The sequence below is a fragment of the Heterocephalus glaber genome, unplaced genomic scaffold, assembly GCF_053883595.1.
Source record: "Heterocephalus glaber isolate CG9 unplaced genomic scaffold, H.glaber_assembly_v1.0 deba00001550, whole genome shotgun sequence".
NCBI lineage: Eukaryota > Metazoa > Chordata > Mammalia > Rodentia > Bathyergidae > Heterocephalus > Heterocephalus glaber.
Window position 1 is genome coordinate 4212506 of NW_028258343.1, and position 26352 is coordinate 4238857.

Genomic DNA, 26352 nt, shown 5'->3' on the forward strand with positions numbered 1-26352 from the left:
CATAATGTTTACATTCCTTGTGGAGAGTTGGTACATGCATAGAACATCTTAATTCCTTTTTCATCCCTTTCCCCTTCCCTTCTCTCTCTCTCCATCTCTGGATCCCTTCCCATTTAAAAAAGATCTATCTTTTATTTTGCTCTTTATTCGTCATTTGGGTTTCTCATGGATATGGGCAGGATTTTGTCCCTGGGCAGTATCTTACCGACTAGTTCTAGAGCATAATGTCTCAATTGACTGCATCCAACACTGAATGTAGAATTTAGTGGAGCATTTAAATGAAGAAGCCATAACCACCCCCTCCAGCCTCCATCTCTCCTTGTCTTACAACTGCATGGTCTTTCTGAATTGGGCAGGTACAGGGAGGAGGCCTTCTGGCCTTTGAGATGGTGGGCTTTTCTTTTCTCTCTTCCTATCTCTAAGTTTCTAGCTTATGTGCTGAGAGCCTTGCTTTTCCCTTCCACTCCCTTCCACTTCCCAGGAGGTGAGCTGCTAAGAACACTAACTTTCCTTTTGGTATTTGTTTCTTTAAAATTAGGAGAAAAAGATACAACCAAAGTTATTTTTATCTGATTTCCTTTTTTTCCTCAGTATTTCACCCCATAAGAGACTCCTTTCTGAATTTTCTTAAAAGATTATATATTTGTATCTTTGAAAATTAAATTTTTTGAGCATGCCTGTAATCGTAGCTACTCAGAAAGCTGAGGCAGGAAGATCACAAATACAAGCCCAGCTTGGGCAACTTAGCAATAATTGGTCTTGAAATAAAATTTAATTAAATTTTTTAAAATGGGCTGGAGATGTAGCACAATGTTAAGGCCCTGTGTTCAATGCCCAGTACCATAAAAGAAAGAGAGGCAGAAAGAAAAGACAGAGAAATTTTTCTCACCCCTGCCTGTCTCTCTTATCAGCTAGAGGAATTTTAATACTTTTCGGTGGGCTGGAGAGAAAATCTAACCTGGGCGTATAAGACTGTGCTTCCTATAAAGCTATATGTTTTCTTTTCTGGCTTTATTGAGAAACTCAAGAATAATTGTTATAAAGAATTCACTTGTCAAACATAGGCTTTTGAAAGAAAAGTTTATTCCAGTGGACCGGGACTAAAATCAAGAGATCCTAGCTGCTAGCTGGGAAAAGCTGAGTTATCACATTTGTGTGTAGACAGGCTAACATTGGGAGAGAGAAATAGTGGCAGCTAGCTGGGAGAGATTTCACCTGTGAGTGGATGGGGTAACACCAGGAGAGAGATGTTAGCAACTAACTGGGAAAGGAATTAGGCTGATATAGGTATTGAAGGGGCTAAGGAATCTGGGGTGAAATATTTATGACTTGGATGCCCAAGGATGGTCAGCTGAGGTGTGTACACAATTACTGGACTTCTCAGCACTGCGGGGGAGGGGTTTGTATACTACATTTTGAGTCCATTTGCCCTATTTACTGAGAAGCTGCTGCTGTTTGCTAAAAGCAGCCTGTTTGCTTTGTCCTGTTTATTTGTGAAGGACTTACTTAAGTCAGGCCTGACAATAATTTTGGGGAAAATAATATTTCAGTTGATAAACCAAGTCTCCTCAATAAAAAAATAAATCAAATGTAAATTAATAAAATATGGGTGGACTAAAAGATAATGTGGTAAATGGTTTCTTGAAAGGTTTGGTCATTTAAACATATTACTAATTCTGTCATGAACTCTAGATTTTAGTTAATATAGCAATATCTGTTCATTAATTATCACAAATATACTAATAGGTAAAAGATGGTAATTCAGTTTCATGTTCAGTTTTCTATAAATATACAGAAAACCTTTCTACAACGTAAAATTTATTAATTAAAAAAAAGAACCTATTTTCTAGGGCTACCATAAGAAAGTACCTGTCGTAGTCACTTTCCTTGTTGCTGGGACAAAATACCTGACCCTGGTGACTTAAAGGACAGGTTTATTTTGGCTCCTGTCTTAGAGGTTTCAGTCTTTGCACGGTCAGCTGGCTCCAGGCAGAGGTGGCCTGATGGGAGGGGACAGCAGAAGGAAGCTGCTCACCTATGACAGCCAGGAAGCAGGAAGAGATCCAGGAGGAAATGGGGAGGGAGATATAGTACATCCTTCCTAGTCATGCCCCCAGCCGCTGCTTCCTCCATCCATACCCCATCTCCCAACAGCAAGCCAGATACAGGTTCAGTGACCTTCCAAACATGTGAGGCTTTGGGGGCCACCTTAGATCTAAACCATAACATACCTAAAACTGGGTGTCTAGAGAGAAATTCACTTTCTCATAGTTCCGGAAGCTGGAAGTCTAAGATCAAAATGGTGGTGGGGTGGCTTCTTCTCAGGGCTCTGAGGGGGTCTGTGCCAGGCCTGCCTCCTTGGCTTGAGGGTGGGGGTCCTCTCCCATGTCTCTGTGTTCTCTTCCCTCTGTGACAGTGTCTGCATGCAAATTTTCATTCATTGAAGGACGCCAGCCATATTGGATTAGAGCCCACGCTAACAAACTCACTTTACTGGCTCACTTCAGTGGAGGCCTCTCTCAGAATCAGGTCACATTCTGAGATGCTGGGGATTAGGACTTTAATCTGTGGATTTGGGGGTTGGGGACAATCTGGCTCCTAACACTAGCCATGCTCGCACCTTGGTATTGCCTAACACTTCGGCAAGTGTCTCCCCACGCCTCCTCTTTAATTTTGTCTGTGTTTTGTCTATGTCTCTATGTTGGTTCTGCTCCTCTGCAGTGACAGCCAGCAGCTGCAGCTTCTGTACCTGGAGTGCATTCTGTCCGTGCTCAGCAGCTCCTCCTCCTCCATGCACCTGCACAGGGGTTTCACCGACCTCATCTGGTGAGCACACCAGCCCCACAGGCTCCATGTAGCTGCGTCTCCAGCCCCCTCCACTGTACCCGTGACCTACTGGTGGTTTCATCTGACCATAAGTGCCTTCAAAGGAAAGTGGGGGCATTGCTTTGCTTACACTGATCAGCCCAAAATCCAGGAGAAACTGGTGATTATTATAACAAATGTGCTTCCAAAACCCTCTTAAACTCACAAGAGACAAGAACTGCTAAATGTTCCTAGCTCCCGATTTGTTCTAAAAGCATAAAAATGCACTGCAGGGATGGAGAGCATGAACTACACTCTTGCCCCTACCCGGTACGTTCTCCTTGTCACAGGTCAGTGTCCCATAGTCAGATTCCAGGAAGTGACAGCACCACAGGCAGCCGACAAAGTGGCTCTGGGTTGCCGGGCCTATTGACAGGGTGGAAGCCAAGTGACAGGCATCAGTATGGGATTGGAAATCAGCTTCTCCAGTGAGAAGCCATTTTGTTATTTGTATAAGGTGAAACTTTATAACCAGGTCTTTCAGCGTTTTGAGCCTATTTCTTCATGTGAGAATGCTTCTCAGTGCTTCTCCTGATGTTTTATTTAATCGTAGCTTGAGAAATGTTGATGGCTGAAGGGATAGGGGCACTTGGAAAACTGGGACAGAGCATAGCAGAAGGAGGGCGCAGTGAGGTCCCAGCCCTCCCTGGGCACGGCTGTGACATCTGACCTTGGCCCTCAGGGTGGTACTCACATTTTGTCACTTGAGTTCTGGTAAAATTCTTTTTCTGCTGTTTCTTCCCAGGAAAAACCTGTGCCCGGCTCTCATCGTAATCCTGGGGAACCCCGTTCATGACAAAACCATCACCTCTGCTCACAGCAGCAGCGCCAGCGCTAGCGTGGAGTCTGACTCAGCCTCCCCAGGTGTCTCTGACCACGGCCGGGGCTCGGGCTGCTCCTGCACCGCGCCAGCCCTCAGTGGCCCTGTGGCTCGCACCATCTACTACCTTGCAGCTGAGCTGGTCCGCCTGGTGGGGTCGGTGGACTCCATGAAGCCCGTGCTGCAGTCCCTCTACCACCGCGTGCTGCTGTACCCCCCACCCCAGCACCGCGTGGAAGCCATCAAGATCATGAAGGAGGTAGGGAAGCACGGTGTGGGGTCCCAGCAGTGTCCTGGCCTCGGAAGGGCACAAATATTTGTTCGTCACTTGCTGGAACGTCACTGCCACTATGTGGAATCCAGGAATAATCGGTGGCTCTAGAGTCAGTGTGTGCACGTGTTTCGGGAGCCCGGGGAGAGAAAGCCATTAGATAATTAGCCCCGAGTTTGTTAAAACTCCATCAGTTGTGCACCAGACTGGGCCCTGGCTGAGACCCATCCTGCTAGTTTAGGAGCTGTGAGTACAGATACGTAATTTAGTCACCGTTGCCAAAATCAGACTTCAAAATTGTTTTATACTCACGCTGTTAAACTATCCACAAACAGCTTTATTAATCTCTTTTTGCTCAAAGGAATCCCTTTGTCCCAAATGTCATGGCCCCAGTGAGGATATTAAGGTTGTCCAGTTGGCCATAGGCATCACAGGGTGCTACTTTTTTGGTTTTGAGCAAGAGCTAGGGTTACTTTGCAGATTCTTCAAAAAGGGGTTCTCTGCTTTTTTCCAAAGAGCTCAAAAGAAAAAGTCCTCAGTGTTTTTGTTTCTGTGAACTTGTTCATAAAGATCAAACTGCTTTTCCTTAGGGTACTTACCCGCTCCCCCACCCCAAAAATATGAGAGTAACAAAATTCCCTTAATGATCCTTTTATTTTAAGCAATATTTGCCCCCCAAAAGTTTCTAAGTTGTTAAATTTTAAAATGTATATATACAGCATAGCTAATCATTGGAATTCTTAAGATAAACTGGACACTATAACAGCTGCCCTCTTGGGCTTGAATCCACGAGGAATCTGCGGAAATGGTTCAGCCAGGCCAGTGGTGGCTCACTCTCCAGCCTTGGCACTGCAGTCATGCCTTCCCTGGCACCTGGCAGGGTGCCCACATTTGCCACAGGTTGACTGGTGAGGGTGGCAGCCACAGTAGTGGCACATGTGTGCATCTCACTGTGCTGCTTTCAAAATGACCATGGTCCCTTTGTCCCCTTGCTTCTTGCTCTTGCTTCTGCAGCCATGATCAAGGAGCAAAAATTAAATTGGAATCATTTCGTGGTGGTGTTTTCAAGGGATTTGACTATAATGAATGATAAAAAAAAAATCTGACCCAGCATTTTTAGAAATGAAGGAGTAACCCAGATTCAGTTGCTGGTTAAGGAAATCTATGGGTACATAATATAATTGCCATTTTTTCTTTAAGAACCAACCACCTCTAGGTTGTTAAAGTTGGCATTGCTTTGGAGACAAGTGAGACCAGGACCTGATGACCACTCAGGCAGCAGGGACCTCCAGGAGGGAGCTTCCCTGCCCTGTTAAACCTGTAGCTTGGAGGAGCTGGTGCAGACTTCCTTGAGGAGCAGATCCCCAGGAAGGGAGGGAGAAAGGGAGGGGCAGGCCACACATGCCCAGCTCCTCCTAAATTCACCTGGCAGGTCGGGGCTTCCCCCTCCACCTGGACAAAGCCAGAGAAGGGAGAAGAAAGGCTCAGAATTTTACTCTACTCAGTATTCTGAACAGAAATGTGACACCAGAGAAAAGGAATTTTCTATCCCACAAAGAAACTGAGGCTTTATGAGGCCACATGATTTACCCAAGGTCCCAAAGAAAGAAAAAGTACAAACCCTAATCTCTCTGACCCTGAACCCACAGTCTTCTCCTGTCCCTCATTTATTTCTGATCTTGATCTCTATGTGAGAATGTGAACGATTCTAGCAGAGACTTTTCTACACTGGTCCAGCTACCCACTTCTTGAGCCTGAATGTAAGAGGAGTCAAGGTTCCAGTCCTGTCTCTGTCCCTCACGAGCTAGGTGGGTAAGGGAAATCACTTAACTCTGAATTTATAGTTTTCTCATGTGTACTTCATTGAAACAGCCCAAATTTTACAAGTTCAAAATGCAACAAAGTCTGCCTCAGTGCTTTGTAAGTATGAGATGCCCCTCAAATATATGGTGCACTTCTTGCTAAAGAAGAGGAAAACAGAGCATAGTCCAGTTCCGGCTGGCCGCCCTCTCTCCTGCCTGTCTCGTTTCTGTCTGTCTCACCCGAGGTAGGTTCATGAATTAACACTGTTAACAACTTCCACCCAGCCCAGGGCTCTCTGATGACTCGTTGCCTCTCCCCTCAAGGGCGAACTTCTGTGCTGTTTCTGCAGCCTTTGCCTCACTCTCATTTCCCATTATTCCCCAGCAAGCACCTTTATTCTGTCTGACCGACCCCACTTTGTCCTGTTCCCACCTTGCAGCCTCTGTTCAGTCTCACACCTCTGGTCCCCATGAGTCACTTCCACATCGTAGAGCTGACTGCTTGATTACAACGGGCTACACTGCCAACATTTTGATTCCTTAAGATGGTCATATTTTCCCCTCTTTCCAGAAGCTTAAACTTTCTGAGGCAGTGTCGCTTGCCCAAAGTCCTGTATCTTGAAGGCAGTAAAGCTTAGCTGTGAACCCAAATGATCCAACTACAGCTGTCTCTTTGCTCTCAAAATCCTTCTCTGTTCCCCAGACCACTGGTCTTGCTCTTCTTTAAACCTCATCCTACCCTTTAGCCACTGACCAGTTTAGCCACTTGCTATCTGAAGGCCAAGTAAATAGGGCCAGGTTTCCAGTTCCATGGGTTCCATATCTGAAGATTCAAACAACTATGGCTTAATAATTGAGGAAAACATATTGTGTCTGTACTGAAAACTGCACCTTGTTGTTTGAATACAGAATGTCAACTATGTATGGAGCATTTACATTGTGTTAAGTATTATAAACAAGGTAGAGATGATTTAAAATATACTGAAAGCGTGGTGTAGGTTATGTGCAAACACCACACCATTTTCTAGAAGGGACATGAGGAACACATTTGGAAGATGTTGGTGCTAAATGTATTTTCAATAATTTCTTCACTGCCAAGGAAATCAGTTATGCTTTCCCCCTTCTCACAGATGTTCTAATTTTCCAAGGTTGCATTGCAGATGTAAGGTCAGAAACAGACACTTGACCTGAGCAGTATGTCCAGCCAGTCCCGCAGCAGACAGATCTGGGCTGGGTTGTTCTGAGAAGCACCACCTCCGCTGTCTGTGGCAAAACCCATAATTTGGGGAAGTTGGTAACCTAGATACCAAAATGTGCAGGGTTTATGCACACAAAGAAAACCACTCTGTTTCCAGGATGTTTGTTTAGCCTTTTGAAGTTTGAACGCTTGGTTTATTATTTCCCTGTTCTCACTCTGCCATATGTACACGTGCCTGTTAAGGACACAAGGACATTCTGTTTTCCAAAGTACATTCTCTTTTCTAAATCCACTCCCCCCGCCCAAAGAAACAAAATCATTATGAAAAAGCTCACCTTGGTTCTTTTGTCCCTGTCACAGTTGGGCTTTAGAAGGGGTCCCTCGACTTCTTGAGACCAGGGCACCCACCCTCTGTCTCCACTGCCCCCTGCCCACCTGAAGAAGCCAGGATTCAAAAGCTCTGACTCCTTTTTGTATTTGTTGAGGGTTCTTCAGAAGCCTGCTCACTCTGTCCCCTGTCTAGCATCTGAGGCCACTGATAGGTCAGCACAAGATTAATGTAGGGATTAAAATTAATATCGAATTTATTACTAGTAAAGTCAGATTAGAGAACGTGGTGGGGGTCCCAAGAGAAACCGAGGTCTACACTCTTGTCCCGGGCTGGGGTGCCACTCCGCAGCACAGTCATGAGTGACACCTTGGTCTTATCCCCAGCACCAAACCAAACAAAGCTCCTGTCCCCCAAAAAGTCACTCGCCCTTTCAGCAAGAGACGAGCACCTAGAGGCCCACACATCTAGAGACTTGGATGCAGCTCTGCAGAGAGAAAGAGCAAGAAAGAGAGTGAGCAGAGGAGGAAAAGAGGGATGGAGACAGGAAGGGGAAAGGGAGACAGGCAGGGCTGACTGACATTGGCCCGGCGTAATCATCATTCTCTGATGTCAAAGAAGTAAATGCAAAGAAAAATGCAGACGCTTCATTTCTGTGCCTCCTAGAGAGCAAGTGTTTCTGATTCCTGAGGTAAGAAAGGAATAGGAAAAGAAAGAAGCGATCCCCTTCAAACATAGTTATTTCTACTTGACATATTTAATTTACACTTCCCGACTTTGCTTGGAATATACATCACATTGAAAATGGGCATAGAAATGGGATATTTATTCCATAAACACTTCAATAACTGTTCTTTCCTTCAATTAGCCTCAAAATGACATTTTCTGTAATGATTTACATCATATGAAATAAAACATACATGGGACTAAACAATTAGGAAAATTCTATTCGTGAGAAATTGTGGGAAAGTAGCAAATGCAGTGCATAGATGGATACTTATAGCTGTAAACCTAAACTGAAATCCTAATGCTGCAACTTAGATTAGTGGATAAAAGATCAGGATAAATTTGAAGGCAAACCAGAGAAACAAAATACAGGTAAAAGCAGAACGGAATGTGACAAGAAGCGGACTCGATCCTGGGCAGTCACAGTGATGGTGCATTGTGGTTGCGTTGTGCAGAGTGAAGGTCCAAAAAAGAAGACATTACATTAATTGACAGATTCAGTAGAGTAGCTGGATATAAGGTCAACACTCAAAAAACAATAGCCTTCTTATACACAAATAACAGACTCACTGAGAGAGAAATTAGGGAAACAATTCCTTTTACAATAGCATCTCAAAAAATGAATTATCTAGGAATCAATCTAACAAAGGAAGCAAAAGACCTCTACACTGAAAACTATAGCACTCTAAAAAAGGAGATCGAGGAGGATATAAGAAAATGGAAAGACATCCCTTGTTCCTAGGTAGAAAGAACCAATATAGTGAAAATGGTCATACTGTTCCGGAATCGCAGAAAGAAACCCACAGAAACACAAGTTGGGTAAAAATACAAAGCTTTACTCGCAAGCAGGCAGGACTGCCAGAAACTGGTCTGGTCAGACCATTTTCCATGCCCTGTGATCTTTGTCCATCACCTTTTATACTTTTGTCGGTCATTATCTCATCCCCAGTGGTCTTTGTTAAGTAAATAAAGTTCCAATTCCTCTTTAATGGTTAGACACAGGTGGTTTCTGTCACTGATTACAGCCCTAAACACATGACATTTAAGGCACATATATTACAAGTTTGTTCAAGGATTCCCACTTTATTCTTCAGAGCTAGGATGTTATCTATAGTGGAGCTACAGATCAAAGGAGCTATATAAACTTTACTTTAAACAACAAAAGCAGTGGGCTAAGGCAAGCTTTCAAAGGGATACACTACCTATTTTGCTTTCACAACTACTTTAATAGCTAATCTGCTAACCTTTAATACTTTTCCCTATCAATACTTCCAAAACTACTATATAGTTTCAATGCAATGCCGATTGAAATTCCAACAATATACTTCACAGAACTAGAGAAAACAATCCAGAAATTCATTTGGAACAAGAAGAGACCTAGAATAGCAAAAGCAAGTCTAGGCAACAGAGACATGACAGAGGGTATCACAATCCCCAACTTGAAACTCTACTACAAAGCTACTATGATAAAAACAGCATGATACTGGCAAAGAAACAGACCTGAGGATCAGTAGAATAGATTAGAAGATGCAGAAACAACTCCAGACATACTCAGCCACCTCATCTTTGACAAAGGAGCCAACCACCCTCATTGGAGGAAAGATAGCTTATTTAATAAATGGTGTTGGAAAAACTGGATTTCAACCTGCCAAAGATTAAAACTAGATCCATACCTATCACCATCCACTAAACTAATATTGAAATGCATTAAAGATCTAAATATTAAAACAGAAACACTAAACTTGCTGAAAGATAAGTTAGGTAGAACTCTTGAAGACATTGGCATAGGAAAAGACTTTATGAACAAAACCTCAGTAGTACGGGAACTAGCACAAAGAATCAACAACTGGGATCTCATCTTGTTAAAAAGCTTCTGCACTGCAAGAGGAAACCATCAGAGCTGAGAGACAACCTACAATGTGGGAAAAATTTTTTAGCAGCTGTACCTCAGACAAAGGACTACTATCTAGAATATATAAAGAACTGAAAAAAAATCAGACTCCCCCAAATTCAAAGACCCAATTCAAAAATGGGCATCTGAAATGAACAGACATTTCTCAGACAAAGAAGTAAAAACAGCAAATAAATATATGAAAAAATGTTCAACATCACTGGTCATTCGAGAGATGCAGATGAAAACAACACTGAGATTCCACCTCACCCCAGAAAGAGTGGCTGCTATCAAGAAATCAAACAATAACAAATTCTGGCAGTGGTGTGGGGAGAAAGGAACCCTTTTCCATTGTTGGTGGGAGTGCAGACTGGTGCAACCACTGTGGAAATCAGTATGGAGATACCTCAAAGAACTAGTGCTAGAGGTCCCATTTGACCCACCTATTCCCCTGCTGGGTATCTTCCCAAAAGCATTAGAATCATACCACAGTGACATATGTTCACCCATGTTTATAGCGGCACAGTTTGTAATAGCTAAAGCTTGGAAACAGCCCAAGTGCCCACCTACTGGAAACTGGATAAAGAAGATGTGGGTTTTTTTAATAAAATGGAGTACTACTCAGCCATAAAGAATGAGAAACTAGAGTCATTTATAGCTAAATGGACGCATATTGAGCCCATCCTCTTTTTTTTTTTTTTTTTTTTTGGTACCGGGGATCAAACTCAGGTCCTTGAGCTTGAGCAGCAGGCAGCGAAACCACTGAAATAAATCCCCGGCCTGAGCCCATCCTCTTAAGTGAAATAAATAGGACACACGTGTAAATACTGAATAGTTTCTCCAGTGTGAGAAACTGAAAGTGTAAATAAGGTTTAAAATGATTAAAACAAACAATTGATAATTTGAAATAGGAAGAAAAGTTCCAAAGGGGTAGGGGTGATGGGAGGGGAAGGGGAAAGGAAAAATTATGAGGAAAAAAAATGGAAACGAAGTCTATGTAAATAGGGAAGGGTAGAGGGGATGAAGAGTGCACAGGTAATGCAGAAAAAAGTAAGAACCAAGATACATCACGTACAGGTACAAGCACCCAATGATAAATGTAAATGTACTGTATATCTAAAATGCACCAAGAAAAGAATTTAAGGAAAAAAAATAAAAAATAAAAAAAATTTTAAAAGAAGACATTACAGTCACATCTCACAAAGGACAGGAATGGAACTGTTCCCTAGCTCTGTGCGAGAACAGCTTTGTGAGACAATTCTTCAGAATTTCTCTAAGCCAGCCCTTGGCTGGGCTCCTAGGACCTCTACATGTCCAGAAGAATGGCTCAATCTGTTTTATTAAGATTTTGCCATTCCAATTAGTTGTATTAGAAAATCGTACTTAGCATTCCTAAACTCCAAAAGGCAACAACTTTTTGAGTGCTGACATGAAGTCACAAACAGAAAACTCCATACCATGAAACTTTGAAATTACTAGAAATATTGTAGAAAATTACCTCCAGTCCTTGTGTATAAGCTGTATATGAGATTATAAATGAATTCGGTGTTTAGATTTGGGTCTCAGCCCCAAGACATTTCATCATTTACATGCAAATATTCCCAAATCTGAAAAAGATTGGGAATCCAAAACACTCAGGTCCCAAGCATTTGTGATAAAGGGTAGAAAACCTGTAGTTGGGTTTTTTCTTATGCTATATCACTCAGTAGAGAAAGTATATGTTTATTGGATCTCACAATATTGAAATTTTATGTTTTTGTGATACTTTTGTGTTACTTTTTCTTTTTCCTACAGATACTTGGGAGCCCACAACGCCTCTGTGACCTAGCAGGGCCCAGCTCCACAGAGCCAGAACCCAGGAAAAGATCAGTTTCAAAAAGGAAGTCTCACCTGGATCTTCTCAAACTGTATGATACATTTTTCTTTTAGGTCTATAGTGCTTGGTAAACAACTGCTTCTCTGAATACTTTTCATCTTATTTTCCAAATCCTGAAATTTTTGTGAATCTACAGTAAATGTAACATGCATATTTAGTAATTTACTCACAAGCCATATGAAGAGACTAATCTCTATTTATTATAGTCATATAACTTTCCATATTTTCATATGACTGAAAAACCTAAGTATACAAAATGAAATGTCCAAATTTTATTCATTGGCGTTTTTTCAGGGAAGAGCTTTGTGATTCACAGTATAGCTGTAGGAGTCCTTCACATGCAGTCTCCTCGGAACACTGAATTTTATATAATTTCTAATAGTTGTGTTGCCTTCCATCCATTCAGGCAGTATTACTTATTTAGAGAGGAAGTTGCAGGCCGGGTAGGTGTGCACATGTGTGATCCCACCACTGGGGAGGCTGAGGCAGGAGGATTGTCACATGTTCGAGGCCAGCCTGGGCTACATAGGGAGTTCAAGGCCAGCCTGGGCTGTGCAGCGAGACCCTGTCTCAAAAATAAATAAATAGGAGGTTGCATGTTATCCTACAGCCATTGTAACTGTTTTCTACTTGAGAAACTAAGCATGATGACAAATGTGAGATTTCCCAGTGCCTGTCTTTGGGAAAATTATAAGCTCTTTTCAGGAATTTGCATTGGTACCCAATAAACCAGCCAACCAAGAAGGCCTGTGATTGAAGCTGGGCCACTTTACCTGGAGGTTTTCCCAGCCCAAGCGTGTTTGTTTCATTTATTTATTGCCCAGACCATTTGATTTTATGCCAATGAGACAGTTCTTGTTTACTTGGGAGCATCTTTCTCTCTCTCTCTCTCCCCCCTCCCCCTCCCTCCCTCCCTCTCCCTCTCCCTCTCCCTCACCCTCTCCCTCTCCCTCTCCCTCTCCCTCTCCCTCTCTTTAGTATCATGGATGGCATGACAGAGGCATGCATCAAGGGTGGCATCGAAGCCTGCTACGCTGCCGTGTCCTGTGTGTGCACCTTGCTGGGGGCTCTGGACGAGCTCAGCCAGGGCAAGGGGCTGAGTGACAGCCAGGTGCAGCTGCTACTCCTGCGCCTGGAAGAGCTGAGGGACAGGGATGGGGCCGAGTCCAGCCGAGACTCCATGGAGATCAACGAGGCTGACTTCCGCTGGCAGAGGCGAGTGCTGTCCTCGGAGCACACGCCCTGGGAGGCAGGCAATGAGAGGAGCCCCGACATCAGCATCAGTGTCACCACAGACACCGGCCAGACCACCCTGGAGGGAGAGTTGGGTCAGACAACACCTGAGTACCACACAGAGAACCACAAGAATGGGCTCAAGTCTCCAGCCATCCAGGAGGGCAAGGAGACACCAGGCAAAGTGTCAGAGCCCGAGGCCATAGACCAACCTGATGTGGTTCAGAGGAGCCACATGGTCGCTTACCCTGACATCACCAACTTCCTGTCAGTGGACTGCAGGATGCGGTCCTACGGCTCCAGGTACAGTGAGAGCAACTTTAGTGTGGATGACCAGGACCTGTCAAGGACAGAGTTTGATTCCTGTGATCAGTACTCAATGGCAGCAGAAAAGGACTCGGGCAGATCAGACGTGTCGGACATTGGGTCGGACAACTGTTCACTGGCTGATGAGGAGCAGACCCCTCGGGACTGCCTGGGCCACCGGTCCTTGAGGACAGCTGCTCTGTCTCTCAAGCTGCTGAAGAACCAGGAGGCCGACCAGCACAGCGCCCGGCTGTTCATGCAGGCCCTGGAGAGCCTCCTGCCTCAGCTGCTGGCACTCTCCAGCGTGGAGGAGGTGGACACAGCCCTCCAGAACTTTGCCTCTACTTTCTGCTCAGGTTGGTAAATGGTGTTTTGCTGTAGGGGAAACAAGGATGCTCAGAGCACTTAGCCAGGCGGGCAGTTACCATCCTGCTTGCAGTGTGGAGCACTTAGATCACTGTGCCTCGGGCTCACCTCTATTTAAACAGGGCAAGGTATATAAGACAGATTGGTGGAGGTTTATTCGTGGACACAGGAGCTCTGCTGCCTGGCCTGCTCTGACCAGTTTGATGTCCCTTGTGCCAACATGAAAGCCCAGCAAACATTCCTGGTCCCCCAGAAGCCATGTGACACAGTGAAGCACAGCTATTGGTTGTGGTCATGATGTTCTTGTGTTATAGAGAAATATTAAAATTATAGGTAGGGTCTTCTCTTTTAAATTTAAAATATCCATATAAAAAGACTTTATGACAGAAGTGTCCGCATTTAATACATAGATTTATCTCTCAGATAACTCCATGTTTGTAAACACCACCTGCTGGTAATTCCAGAAGAATAAGTTGTCTGTTTCTTATGACATTAAGGAATATAACCCTAGCAAGGTCTTTTATAAAATTTTAGGCAAAAAGCCACTCTTCAAATTTGTGTTTTGATACCTTTGCTTTCACTGCATGCCAAATAGGATGTGTGTAACTTTTTTTTTAATGCGACTAGGCTGTCGCACAGTGAATTGCAAACTGCCCAAATTTTAGAGGTCTATAAAATGTCCCGTCAAACTTGATATGTTATATGGAATTATTTTTTACATGTAGAAATCAATACATTGAAAAGAGACCTCATATATTATTACTGGTTTCTAAAAGCTATTTTTAATGCTTGTCATTAACTTAGTTGTTGGTCTTTTTAATCCTAATGACATCCACAGTGCTTTTGCCATTTAAGAGTTGGTCTCTGTTTGCAAATCACAGACCCATCAGTCCTGGTCCTATCCCTCACATGCCAGCTCTCCGCGGTGACACTGTGGTGTAGCTGGTGGCACGGCCATTGCCGTGGGAACAATAAAGCCGCTGGCTGCTAGCCCGTGTCCACCTCCCGAGCAAGGTGTATGCCCTTCTGTCCTTGCAAGTCCTAACCTCCAACACTAGAAATTAAAGCAGAAATGCTGGACTTCTGCCGAGACAAGGGCTGGGAGACAGCAAATGTCCCTTGTTTGCCCAAGAAAGAGTCATGAGAACAAAAACAGGGGAGAAAGGAACTCCAAGTCATAAACTAGATCTTTGATTCTTGTTTTGTAAGAGTAGGGAGATGTATTGGGGAAGATCTTTGATTCTTTGTTTGTTTTGATCTCAAAGCCTCAAACCTTCTTTTGCCAAAACTTGCAAGTGTTCCTCTCTACCTTGTCACCAGGGGCTGTATTCATGGCCTAACCACACTCAGTGGCTCTTTCTCAGTGATTCCGTCCTGATATCTGACGAGCCACTGAGGTGAGCTCTCTAACGCTATGTGACAGAAGAGCGTTTCTTCTGTTTATTTATTTTAAACTTTTTTTATTAGTGCATGTCTGCAGCACAATGAATGCACTCATCATGGAGAGTTGGTACATGCACATAACACGTCTTAATTCTTTTCTCATCCTCTTTCCTTCCTTCCCTCCTCTTGATGATACATCACTTGCCTAATATCTGTGAGGTCCTTGGTTCGATCCTTAGCCTAGTAAAAATGTTAAAAAGGTAAAACTGGTGTAATCACATCCTGATGAATATTTTAAAGGTAAAGGGCCAAGGATGGAAGGAGAGAATGTCTCTTACGGCGGGGCAGTTGGAAAATACTCAGACAAAACCAGTTTTGATAAAGAAGTCCTTGCCCTGAACTGTGACCCCTGTGGAAGTGCCTCTGTGGTCCTGCAGAGAATGAGGTGGCTCCTGGGGACCAGAAGGAACCCCCGGGTCTGTGCTTCAATCGATGAAGGGGCTGACTCTGGGATCTCAGTTCCTCCGATGAGTGGCTTTCAGTCAGTCTGCACACTTACTGTGACCAAATGGAAGGCTGTGGCAAGCACTGCAGTATGCATAACTTAGCACATTCAGTAGAAGGTAGAGTAGCAAGAAGGAATCTCAGCTGTGCAAGAAATAGCTGTTTCTTTAAAACAAATCTGACTGTAGGCCCCCACCCCCAGCCTGCCTAGCCCGCAGGACTCTTGGCCTCTGCTTTCCTTCCCTCTGGCCCCCATCTCATGGACAAACCCAGAGCTGGAGCATCTCGAATGGGTGCCCCCGCTGTCCCAGCTCACAGACTGCCCCGGGTGCCATGATTCTGCCACCTCCCTCCCTGCCAGCCTGTGGCCTGGCAAGGCTGGGAGCCCCTGCACGCAGTCACCTGCCCTCCTTCCGGTCCTGCAGCCCTGCGGCCAGCCATGCCTTGGGGAGCCACACACACACAGCCTCTTCCCACCAGGGTTTCTCCCGCACCTTCACCGCCCCTTGATGAGGGGGCTGGGCTCAAGGTTGTCCCTGAAAGAACTTGGCATCTTTTCTAGCAGGCATTTTTCAGCAAATGAATGTGCTCATTTACATATATCTGAATAATAATGGCTAACATAGCATACCCCTTCCTGTGTGCCCCACACCGTCCAAGGGTTTTGCATATGTTGATTCATTTAATACTCCAGCCCTGAGCCATTAGTGTGTGTTTGGTGGGGGAGAGAGAACATACCAAGAGCAAAAGGGAATATGTTACATGTGTAATTTTGTGACATACCTTCCACTTAATATTTTGTTAGCATGTTCATCTGTCTTTAGTCTGTGAAAATATGATTTATAGTGCCTCTAATATTCATTTGTGTTAACTTACACAGTGTACATGATTTTTCCTTTTGGTGGACCCCTAAGTTTTTCTCTACATGCCCCCTAAAACTTTTTAATTATTTAGGAAATGCTGTTTAGGAACACAAAAGCCTCTGTAATCAATTTGCATTGGAAAAAGAAAAAAGTAACCTACAGTGGCTAAAAAGCTGTAACTCAAAATATGTGTGACAGTCGTCCAAGCTCTGACAGACACTGATGCTCTGGGGAATATCTACTAAGGAAACAGAATCTCAGACAGAGATACATGTATAGAAATGTATTCAGCAGCATTGTTTCATAATGAAAGTATCAGAAAGAAGCAAAAGCCCATTAAATGAGCTACTGGCATTTTGTAACCATTTAACATGGTGCTTGCTACAGAAAATGGTCAGAATATAATTTTTTAAAGAAGGACTCAAAATTAATGTTAAAATGTTAATGCTCATCTCAGAATAGTGTGGTTACAATTAATTTCCTTCTAGGTATGTTTTTCCAAATTTCTAAAAGTAATATTTTATAAATTTTTCAGGAAAGAGAGAAGCACTACTATGTAAAAACTAGAACTAAAAACTTATGTAAAGACACATATTGCCAAGGAAAGTCGTACACTCTTATAATGATGGTTTAGAAAGTTAGTCATGCCCAGGCAGTGTTGCTGAGAGTGTAAGAATATCCTTGTGCACAGTTGGCAGGAGGAAAAAATAGTATGTATGATACTATTTGGAAGATATTTCAGCTGTATCTGTCAAATTTAATTATATATATATATTTATATATATATTATTCTACTTTTAGGAATTTATCCCACAAATACACATGTGGAACTGCTAAAAGTAATTTCATCACTTCAGCTTTTTTCATAATTGAAACAATGTAATGTCCACTGATATGATAGAGCATTATATACCACAGAGCCCAGCGGTATATGGGGTTATTAAAAAAAAGAGGCAGATCTGTAAGCACTAATATAAAGAGACGCCCATGACACATTGTTGGAAAGCATCACAACCCTATGTGATACATTTGTCACATCCATGGTCCATGTTGTTATAGTTCCATCCACACAAGGGAGTGTAGTCTTGTGCTGGGAGAGGTGTAATTGAGGCTTAGGAGATGCAGGACAATTGTTCTTACACTCCACCATATTGTTAAATGTTTTAAAGCAAATATTTAATGTTGACTTAAAAAAATATATTGTCTTGATGCAAGAGAGACATTCTTTAGATAAATTCTTTATCTAGTCTTTTACTGGTAACCCTTGGGCCAGGTGCTCCATCCTCCTGTTCCTAACAATGAGGAACATCTTAATTACAGTGAATGAACTTCACCTACTGAAACCTGGGAAATACCAGTCCTAGCACCAGAATATATTAAAGGTCAGAGTTTCTTTCGTTGGCCACTTCAGTGAAACCAATCAGAAGGATGTGCAGAAAATAGAATATCAGAGGGGAACATGTGACTAGAATTAGAAGCAAGTACAGAATGGCTTTGTACAAAAAGCCTGGAGTTTGGGTCCAGAAGACCTTTGAGAATTTCCAGCTGGATAACTTTAGACAAATTAACATCTCTGAGGTACTTTCCTTGCTGGTAAACAAAGTTGAAACAAGATCAAGTGAAGTGATGTATGAGGAGAGACTGGTTCTAGGCAATAGACAATACTTAACAAATTACAATTGCTGTGTTGATTCCATTATGAATATCACCAGTGAACTATATTTGGTATAGCACAAAAAGTATTTTCCTTAAGTGGACAGAGTATACCTCATGTTGTCTTCATCTCAAATTTGCCCCCTGTTTGTAATGAAGAAATTATACAGATACAGGCAAATACCAACAGATGGCCCCTCACAAAGTTCAACAGATCATTTCAGAAGCAGGTGTATCTGCTGGCTGTGCTTTCTAGAGCTCATGATTGGGTCTCTGGACATGCTAGCTCTCATGTTCAGCTTTCCAAAACATATTCCAAAATAAATAACTGGTTTCGAAATTTTTAAAGAAATTATCACTGATGTCTAGGATCAAAGCCACTGACAGCTTCTTTTCTTCCTCTCTGTTCATAGACTCAGATGTACCTTTTGCCTATGACCCAAGGTAGTTAAATGCTTAGCCCTAAATGCTGCTCTGTTTTACCTTGTAAAGAGAAGGATCTTAGACCCTCTATGTCTGCAGAGAACCAGGACCAAACCCAACAAGTCCTTCAGAGTGCTGGGGGTTCCCAGGGACCATCTGGGCCGAGATACACCACTCATGTCTGTCCAAGGATGTAGTTTTCAGATCTGGCTCTCAACTTGACCCTCCTTCCATGATCACAGAGCAGTAGGTGCTCTCAGAAGGCAGCTGCAGAGACCCAGACAAGTTCTATAAAGCGTGATGGAGCTGGCACCTCACCTCGGCTTGTCCAAGTGGCTCTGCTGGGTGGGAGGCTTGGTATTTCTCCCAAATACAGAAAGTGTCTTGAGTTAAAAGCTTCCTCTGGCCCATACCTTCTTGAACATCCTGGTTGCAAATCTATGTTTCTCACTTACTCAACTGTTAACTTTGGCATACGTGTCCGTTTCATGTCGGAGATATGGTTTTGATGAAATGAGACTGCATGTGCCCTGAAGAATGTGTGGGTGCATGGAATTTGCACACATGTGTTTAGGATGGTCTCTAACCCGAGCCTCGGAGTGTTTGCAGGGAGAAAGGCACTCCGGACCAGTACCATGCCCCATCCAGCGAGGTTGGCCTGGGTACCCGTGTCACCCATGCTTCCCGGAAGTCACACAGGCACCACCTGCTGGCTGAAGGAGCCCAGCTGCAGTCATTCCCATGTTTGTTTTCCAGTCAATTTGTATAAAGCCCAAGGGGCTATTCAAAATGAGAACTGTTACTTAGTATAAAATAGTATTCTATATAATGTTTTTTTAAATAGTGGGGAAAAAGTCAATAGTTATCATATTTTTTGAACCTCTTTATTGTTTTTTTAAACAGCTTTATTAAAATAAAATTTGCATACATTTACCCATTAAAGTGCATGACGAAGCCATGTGTAGTGGTGCATGCCTGTAATCCCAGCACTCGGGAGGCTGAGGCAGAAGGATTGCTCCAAGTTCAAGGCCAGCCTGGGCTACAGAGTGATTTCAAGGCTGGCTTGGGCTGCATAGGGAGACCCTGTCTTAAAAATGAAAACATAAACAAATAAATAAATACATGATGAAGTAGTCCCTGATATATTACATTATTATCTGTTTTAATGTTGTAAAATATATATACCATAAAAGTTGACATTACTCATGTTCAAGGGTATAACTTAGTGACATTAATTTTATTCACAATATTGTACATCACCACCATTATTTTCAGTTTTTCATCATCCCAAGCTGCCCTTGTCCCCATTCCTGGTAGCCTCTTAATCTACTTTCTATCTCTGAATTTATCTATTCTAGGCACTTCATATAAGTGACAATAAATGTTTGTCATTTTGTTCCTGGCTTATGGTACTTAGCATATGTATTCACTGCTTTTTTTACAAGGCATCGGAACTTCCATTCTTTTTATGGCCAAATAATGTTCCATTTTATGTATACACCACATTTGGTTATCCATTTGTTCCAACTTGGGGGTTGTTCCCATGTTTGACTATTTTGACTCATTCTGCAATGGTCATTGACATACAAATATCTGCTCAAATCTCTGCTGCAGCTCTTTTAGGAATATAACTAGGAGTCAAATGGCAGGGTCATATGGTAATGTTTTGCTTTTGGAGAAACTTTTTTTTTTTTTTTTGCAAACTTTGTATTTAAGAGTAACTGTATTAAGAGTAATTCCATGTGAATCTGGGCATGGTGACACATACCTGTAATCCAGCACTCGGGAGGGTGAGGCAGGAGGATTGTCATGAGTTTGAGGACAGTCTGGGCTACATAGTGAGTTCAAGGAGAGCCTGAACTTCATAGAATAGTGAGATCCTGTCTCAAAAACAAAACAAACCCACAGAAAGTAACTGCTGTGAGCCTCTTACCTCAATGCACCATTGAATGTAGTTCACATAGCAAGTTTATTCACTCATTCAGTCATTCAACAAATGTTTTAAGGGTCCGCTGTGTGGCAGGCACTGTTCTAGGCACGGTGGGGGGAATTCTGTAATGAACAAAACTAGCAGATACCTGTCCTCTCGAAGATCTCCCATATTAATGATGATGACGGGCAGGAAGTATATATTCATGTAATGCTGCATAGAATAAATGCTATTGAGGGCATTTTAAAATGCGGGGGGGGGGGGGCAGAGTGTTGTGGGGCAGGGGGTGCTGTTTAGATGGGATGGAAGTGGAGGTCTCTGAAAAGCCCAACCCCAGAGCTGAAAGAGTGAAGGAGTGGGTCATGGGAGAGCTCGGTCAGAGAGGCCATTCTGGGAGTGGCAAAAATGAGGCAGGTCCAGGTGGGGGTGAAGCTGGGGTTTGGGTGCCATCACCGGAAGCCACCTGAGAGTTGAGCCAGGATGGAGCAAGGTGCGAGTTAGAGAGCAAGGGAGTTCCTTCCCAAAGTCCTGGCTGCTAAACAGCAGAAAGACTCCAGCGCAGGCAGATCTGCGGGCCTCCCGCGCTGGCTGTTAAACTGCACGGAAGTTCCCAGACCTTGTGGTTATTTCTGTCCCAGCCTGGGCCGGGTGCGCACCGTTTGCAGCGGAGCTCTGGGTTCCTCCCCCAGGCATGATGCACTCGCCCGGCTTTGACGGGAACAGCAGCCTGAGCTTCCAGATGCTGATGAACGCCGACAGCCTGTACACGGCGGCGCACTGCGCCCTGCTGCTCAACCTGAAGCTGTCGCACAGTGACTACTACCGGAAGCGGCCCGCCCTGGCGCCGGGCGCCATGGTGAGTGTGCGGCCTCTGCAGCTCCTCCGGGCACGCGCGGGCCTCCCGGCTGCACACCCCCGAGTCGGTGCCTGGAGAGCGTGGCCGGGTGTGCTCCGTTCAGCACCCATGCGGCTCTGCAGGGAGGAAGGAGATGGTGTGTGATCGCACTGATGTGCACAGATGTGAGCTGCAGAGCCACCGATCCTGACGGGGCTCCTGGCAGGGAAGAGCCCTGAGTGCTTGCTTCTGTCCCATCCTTTCATCCAGTGGCATCATTAAACATATATGCATAAAGCACTTTCAAAAACACATCATTACCGCATTAAGTGAGATCAGATATGCGGGACTTTGCTGAAAATGATGCATTGTTACAGAACTCTTCACTGCATTCCAAAATGTACCCAGACAAACTCATGAACCAGAACTGGGCTCTGACGTGTGGAGAATGGGGTTGATGACTCTGTGGTTGCCCCCTGGACTGATCAAGACATTCCAGGGTGACCCCTAGGACTAAGTCCTGAGCCTAATCCTCTGGACCCACAAAAGAGGATAGGTAATCATTTGTTGCTTAATAAATTATGAATCTGCAAGGATAGGTGACTGCCTTGTAAATGAAGGAGGTGCATGCATTCCCTGGGGAGCACACACCATCTCCACTGCCCCTGGGCGGAGGAGAGGGAGCTGTCGCAGGCAGCCGCGTGCTTTCTGATCCTCCACTGGAGGGTAAAGGTAGCAAATGCAGAGCCCCAATCCTTCTGCAGGGTGTCATCAGCAAAAGGGGCTGCATGAGGTTCTGGCTTCTCCCTCAGCCCCCATATAGCTCCCTGCCTCATGGCAGAGCCGCCATGGGAAGGGACAACTTGGGAGCCTCGTGCTTGGTCCCCTTCTAACGTGCTCTCTCTGTGCAGAAGGAGTTCATGAAGCAGGTGCAGACCAGCGGTGTGCTGATGGTCTTCTCCCAGGCCTGGATCGAGGAGCTGTACCACCAGGTGCTGGACAGAAACATGCTGGGAGAAGCTGGCTACTGGGGCAGCCCAGAGGACAACAGCCTGCCACTCATCACCATGCTGACCGGTCAGTGGCCCATGCCGAAGCCATGGGTACTCGGTGGGGTAGGAAGGCTCCGCCTCCCAGGCCTCCTTCAGATGCACAGCGCTGTTTCACTCTGACTTTGAAACAGCACCCACAAAGCCTGTCTGGGCATTGGGAACAGCTCCAGGGTGCACCTCACAGTTTTCTGTCCTTCCATGGGGAGCTTGTGAAGCTCACTGTCCTATTAGACAAGCACTAACTTAGCACCTGTCTGCTGGTGTCAGGCCATGGGTCTCTCTCCTATGGATATGTAGTGCTTCCTGGGCACAAAGCCCAGAATAATATCTGGAAGCTCTCACGGGCTAATAGAAGCATTGATTGCTCAATGCTCCTGGGATTTGACCAGCAATGTGAAATGACTGATTTTCAACTTGACCTCATTTCCATTTCCTGTCCATATCAGACTTCCTCCCTCTCTTCCCACCTGTACCAGAATTACAAATGATGCCAAATACTCACCTGCCCAGAATCTTTGGTGTCAGTGTTCAGAACTTTTAATATCCTGTTTAAGTATCAGAAATTTCACATGAAGCCAGGTGTTCTGGAGGCTGAAGTAGGAGGATTGCTTCAAGTTCAGAGCCAGCCTGGGCTACTTAGTAAGTTCAAGGCCAGCTTGGACTACATAAAGGACCCCAAGAAATTCCATATGAAAGTAGAGAGCAGTGTGCAGTAATGTGGAGCAGTTTGGGTGTTGGCTTGGGGTGGGGGACAGATTTTCTTGGTTTTTCATGTTTTAGCCAGGATGTCAGTCAAAGTTCAGGAAGTGCTCAAAAGTTTTGTTTAATCATCAAAAGCCTTATTAAGTTAGATCTTCAGGCTTGTTCTGTATTGGTTCTGAGTTTCCAGGCTGGTTTCTCATCTGAATTGTTCTCTCATGGCTTCCGTTAATGGAATATGGAGGACAAGGCCCTGCACCAAATGTCCCCTGCCCTGCCCCTGTCCTATGTTCTCACACAGCTTGCAGCTCTGCACCAGGCAGAAGCAGGTCTGGGATGGACAGGACTGGGTTGGCCAAAGGGTGTGTCATGTGCCTGTGGTTGATTCTGGGGACTCTTATAAAGGTGAGAGTTGACTACTAACAGATGAAATTGGGGGGACACACTACTTAGGATCCAGCCTGGAAGTGAAGGCATACAGTGAGGTCTGTCCCCACAAGGCAGAGTCCTGATCCTTCTCTGGCATTTGGAGTCTTGCCTCCAGAACAAGGATGGAAGTGGGGCAGCAAGGCTGGGGCCCAATCTTGGGGATCAGGATCACTGGAAAGGTGTCAGTTTGTATTTTGTTAATCATGATAGCATTTACAACCACTTGAAAAATACTAATCCATATATGTGAGGGACATTTATTTAATTTACCCATAAGTAATGCTTGGTGTCCATCTGTTTTTGCAAAAATCCCTTCCTGGCAATGGCAGGTGCTGACCAGAGTTTATTAGTGACTTGGAATTTGGATCTTCAACTTACCAGTTTTAATTTGTTAATTTTTAAATGCTAGAGTTGTTGTCAAACACAGTCTTTGTAAAGTCCTTACCTGAAGCTTAATGAAAGGGGTTGTTCTGTGATGTAAATAATCTTTTCATAAGACCCATAAGGTTTTTTGAATCTTGGCACCAAATTCCAGATATGGCATGACAAGCAAATTCAAGCAGCAGTTAACCTAGGGTTTAGAAAGTGCTCTCTGATCTTTTCATTATGTACGAGGAGAAACCGTGGCAGTAATTTGGTCACAAAGCCTCTACTAACTCTAGCCGCCCCTGGTGCCGAGGAAAGTGTGCTATAGAACTGTGAAACTGTAGTGCTTAAATACATTTTGTATTACTTGAATTCATCACTCTTTTATGTAGCACATAGGAAACATAAGTTAGAATAATGACAGTTTCTGGTGAATGCCAGTAAGCCATTTGACCAATAGTCAAATTAATTTCAGAGAAACTGGCCTGTTCCCATTTTAACAACCATATACATTTCTCCCATTTTTGATCTTTTAACGTGCTGCCCAGAAGTCTCCAGCCTTCTTAAAGTTTTTGTGAGAATCAAGAGAAACTGAACCAATTGGTAAACACCATGCAAAGAAGTCTTACCCTATTGAGGCGCGGCTAAATTCCCAAAGGCAGAGTAATTTATCCTTCCATGCCCTCCCCGGGTTGGATGGACCTATTCTGGGTCCGTACACACATTTCAGCCCCATCACTACTGCTCCAGTGGTTGCTTCTTTTATGCCAAGGATGTTGGCACCCCGAGAATGGAGTGTCTGTCCCAGGTCCAAGGCTGCATAAGTAAGAACCAAGATAGAAGCCCAGCATTTTCATCCCCAGTCCTCCATTTCCTTTCTGCCACGATGTTAGGGGTGGTTTATTGAGCTAATTCTGTTCAGGAGGGCTTCCTCCAGGGTAGCTATGGAAACAAGGTAGTTGAGGAGCTATAGCGAGCTGGCGCACGATGTCACAGAGAGAAGCCTGGCCAGGAGTGGGAAGATGGGGACATTGGGCTGATTCCTTTCTTTGCCAGCCATATGGTCTAAAGTGATTTACCTTCTTTAAATGTTTGTTTCTTTCTTGTTTGAAATGGGAAAAGTAATACCAATCCTGCCTACCTACTTTGAGTTGTTGGGACAATCAAATGAAAAAAAAAATGTTAGATGAAAACAATTTGAAAATTGTAAGGTATTTTATGAATGTATTATCAGCCACTAGAGTAAATGATTATTTGACCAAAGAAGTCTGTTCTCTCGCTCTCTCTCTCTTTTTTTTTTTGGTACCAGGGATTGAACTCAGGACCTTGCACTTCTGAGGCAGGCAGTGGCACCACTGAGCTAAATCCCCGGCCCAAGTCTGTTCTCTTTTTAATTCTAATGAGGAAGCCCTCAAAGAAAAATTCATTTTAGGGTAACCTGCCCATATAAAATTTAGAAATAATGCCATGGCTATGAATAAAAAAATCCAAAGATCAAAATTATCTTAAATGAATAGATTTCCTAACAATAGAGATGGCAGAATTTAGCTTTATTTTTTCAAATACAAAATACACAGCAGCATAACAGAAGAATGCTTTGACAATGAAAGGAAAATGGACTGACTGAATAAAACACAATTTAGAATATTCTGAAAAAGTTTCTACGTACTCAGTACATAGTAGATACCTGGATACTTGTTGACGAAAAATGAACATCATGGTGGCATCTGTTACACTGAAGTGTTGTATTCAGGAAAACCCTTGTTCTTTTTCCTTGACAGATATTGATGGCTTAGAGAGCAGCGCAATTGGTGGCCAGTTGATGGCCTCAGCTTCTACAGAATCTCCTTTTACCCAGAGCAGGAGAATTGACGACTCCACGGTGGCGGGTAGGGCCTTGAGCCTTGAGTTCATATTTTTTTCATAGTGTGTGTTACCAGCAATTGTATTACTGTGTAGTAATATAAATGAATGAAGACTCTGTCTCCGTTCTAACAGTACCTGCTAGAAGTTATATAGCATCATCCAGCTGATGATGATGTGGCATTCGTTATTCATAAGCACAAAATGAAACAAGATCCACCAGTCCATTAAATTACATTTCCTGCCATAGAATTGCCTGCAACTCGGAGTTGCTAATTTGACAGCCAGAGAGCCCCAGGCCATCCTTTGCCAGGCTGTTCCTGTCTCTGGAAAGTGACCATATGCCTTCGTGTCCTAGGTGTGGCCTTTGCTCGCTACATTCTGGTCGGCTGCTGGAAGAATCTGATCGACACTCTGTCCACCCCCCTGACTGGCCGCATGGCAGGGAGCTCCAAAGGGCTAGCTTTCATCCTGGGAGCTGAGGGCATCAAAGAGCAGAACCAGAAGGAGCGCGACGCCATCTGCATGAGCCTCGACGGGCTGCGGAAAGCTGCCAGGCTGAGCTGTGCACTAGGTACTGGCGAGGGGTCCCCACAGGACTCTCTGGGAAGCAAGTCTTTTGGAAGGGGCTCTGCTAGATGACGGGCTGGAGAATCTGCTCAGTTAAGGG

General features: G+C 44.1%; 1 protein-coding gene across 4 annotated transcripts in view; it reads left to right on the plus strand.

Annotated features, from left to right (window-relative positions):
- Arfgef3 (ARFGEF family member 3) overlaps positions 1 to 26352 on the plus strand; it is a 162607-nt gene that overhangs the window by 86255 nt on the left and 50000 nt on the right. For 3 of the 4 annotated variants that reach the window (XM_021259354.2, XM_021259353.2, XM_004846075.3), the window contains 8 exons: positions 2722 to 2826; positions 3611 to 3944; positions 11696 to 11808; positions 12756 to 13672; positions 21128 to 21294; positions 22185 to 22350; positions 25601 to 25708; positions 26041 to 26256. In XM_021259354.2, coding sequence (XP_021115013.1) covers positions 2722 to 2826; positions 3611 to 3944; positions 11696 to 11808; positions 12756 to 13672; positions 21128 to 21294; positions 22185 to 22350; positions 25601 to 25708; positions 26041 to 26256 — 2126 coding nt within the window. The remainder of the gene's footprint in view (positions 1 to 2721; positions 2827 to 3610; positions 3945 to 11695; positions 11809 to 12755; positions 13673 to 21127; positions 21295 to 22184; positions 22351 to 25600; positions 25709 to 26040; positions 26257 to 26352) is intronic. The other variant, XM_021259356.2, reaches the window with a different exon arrangement.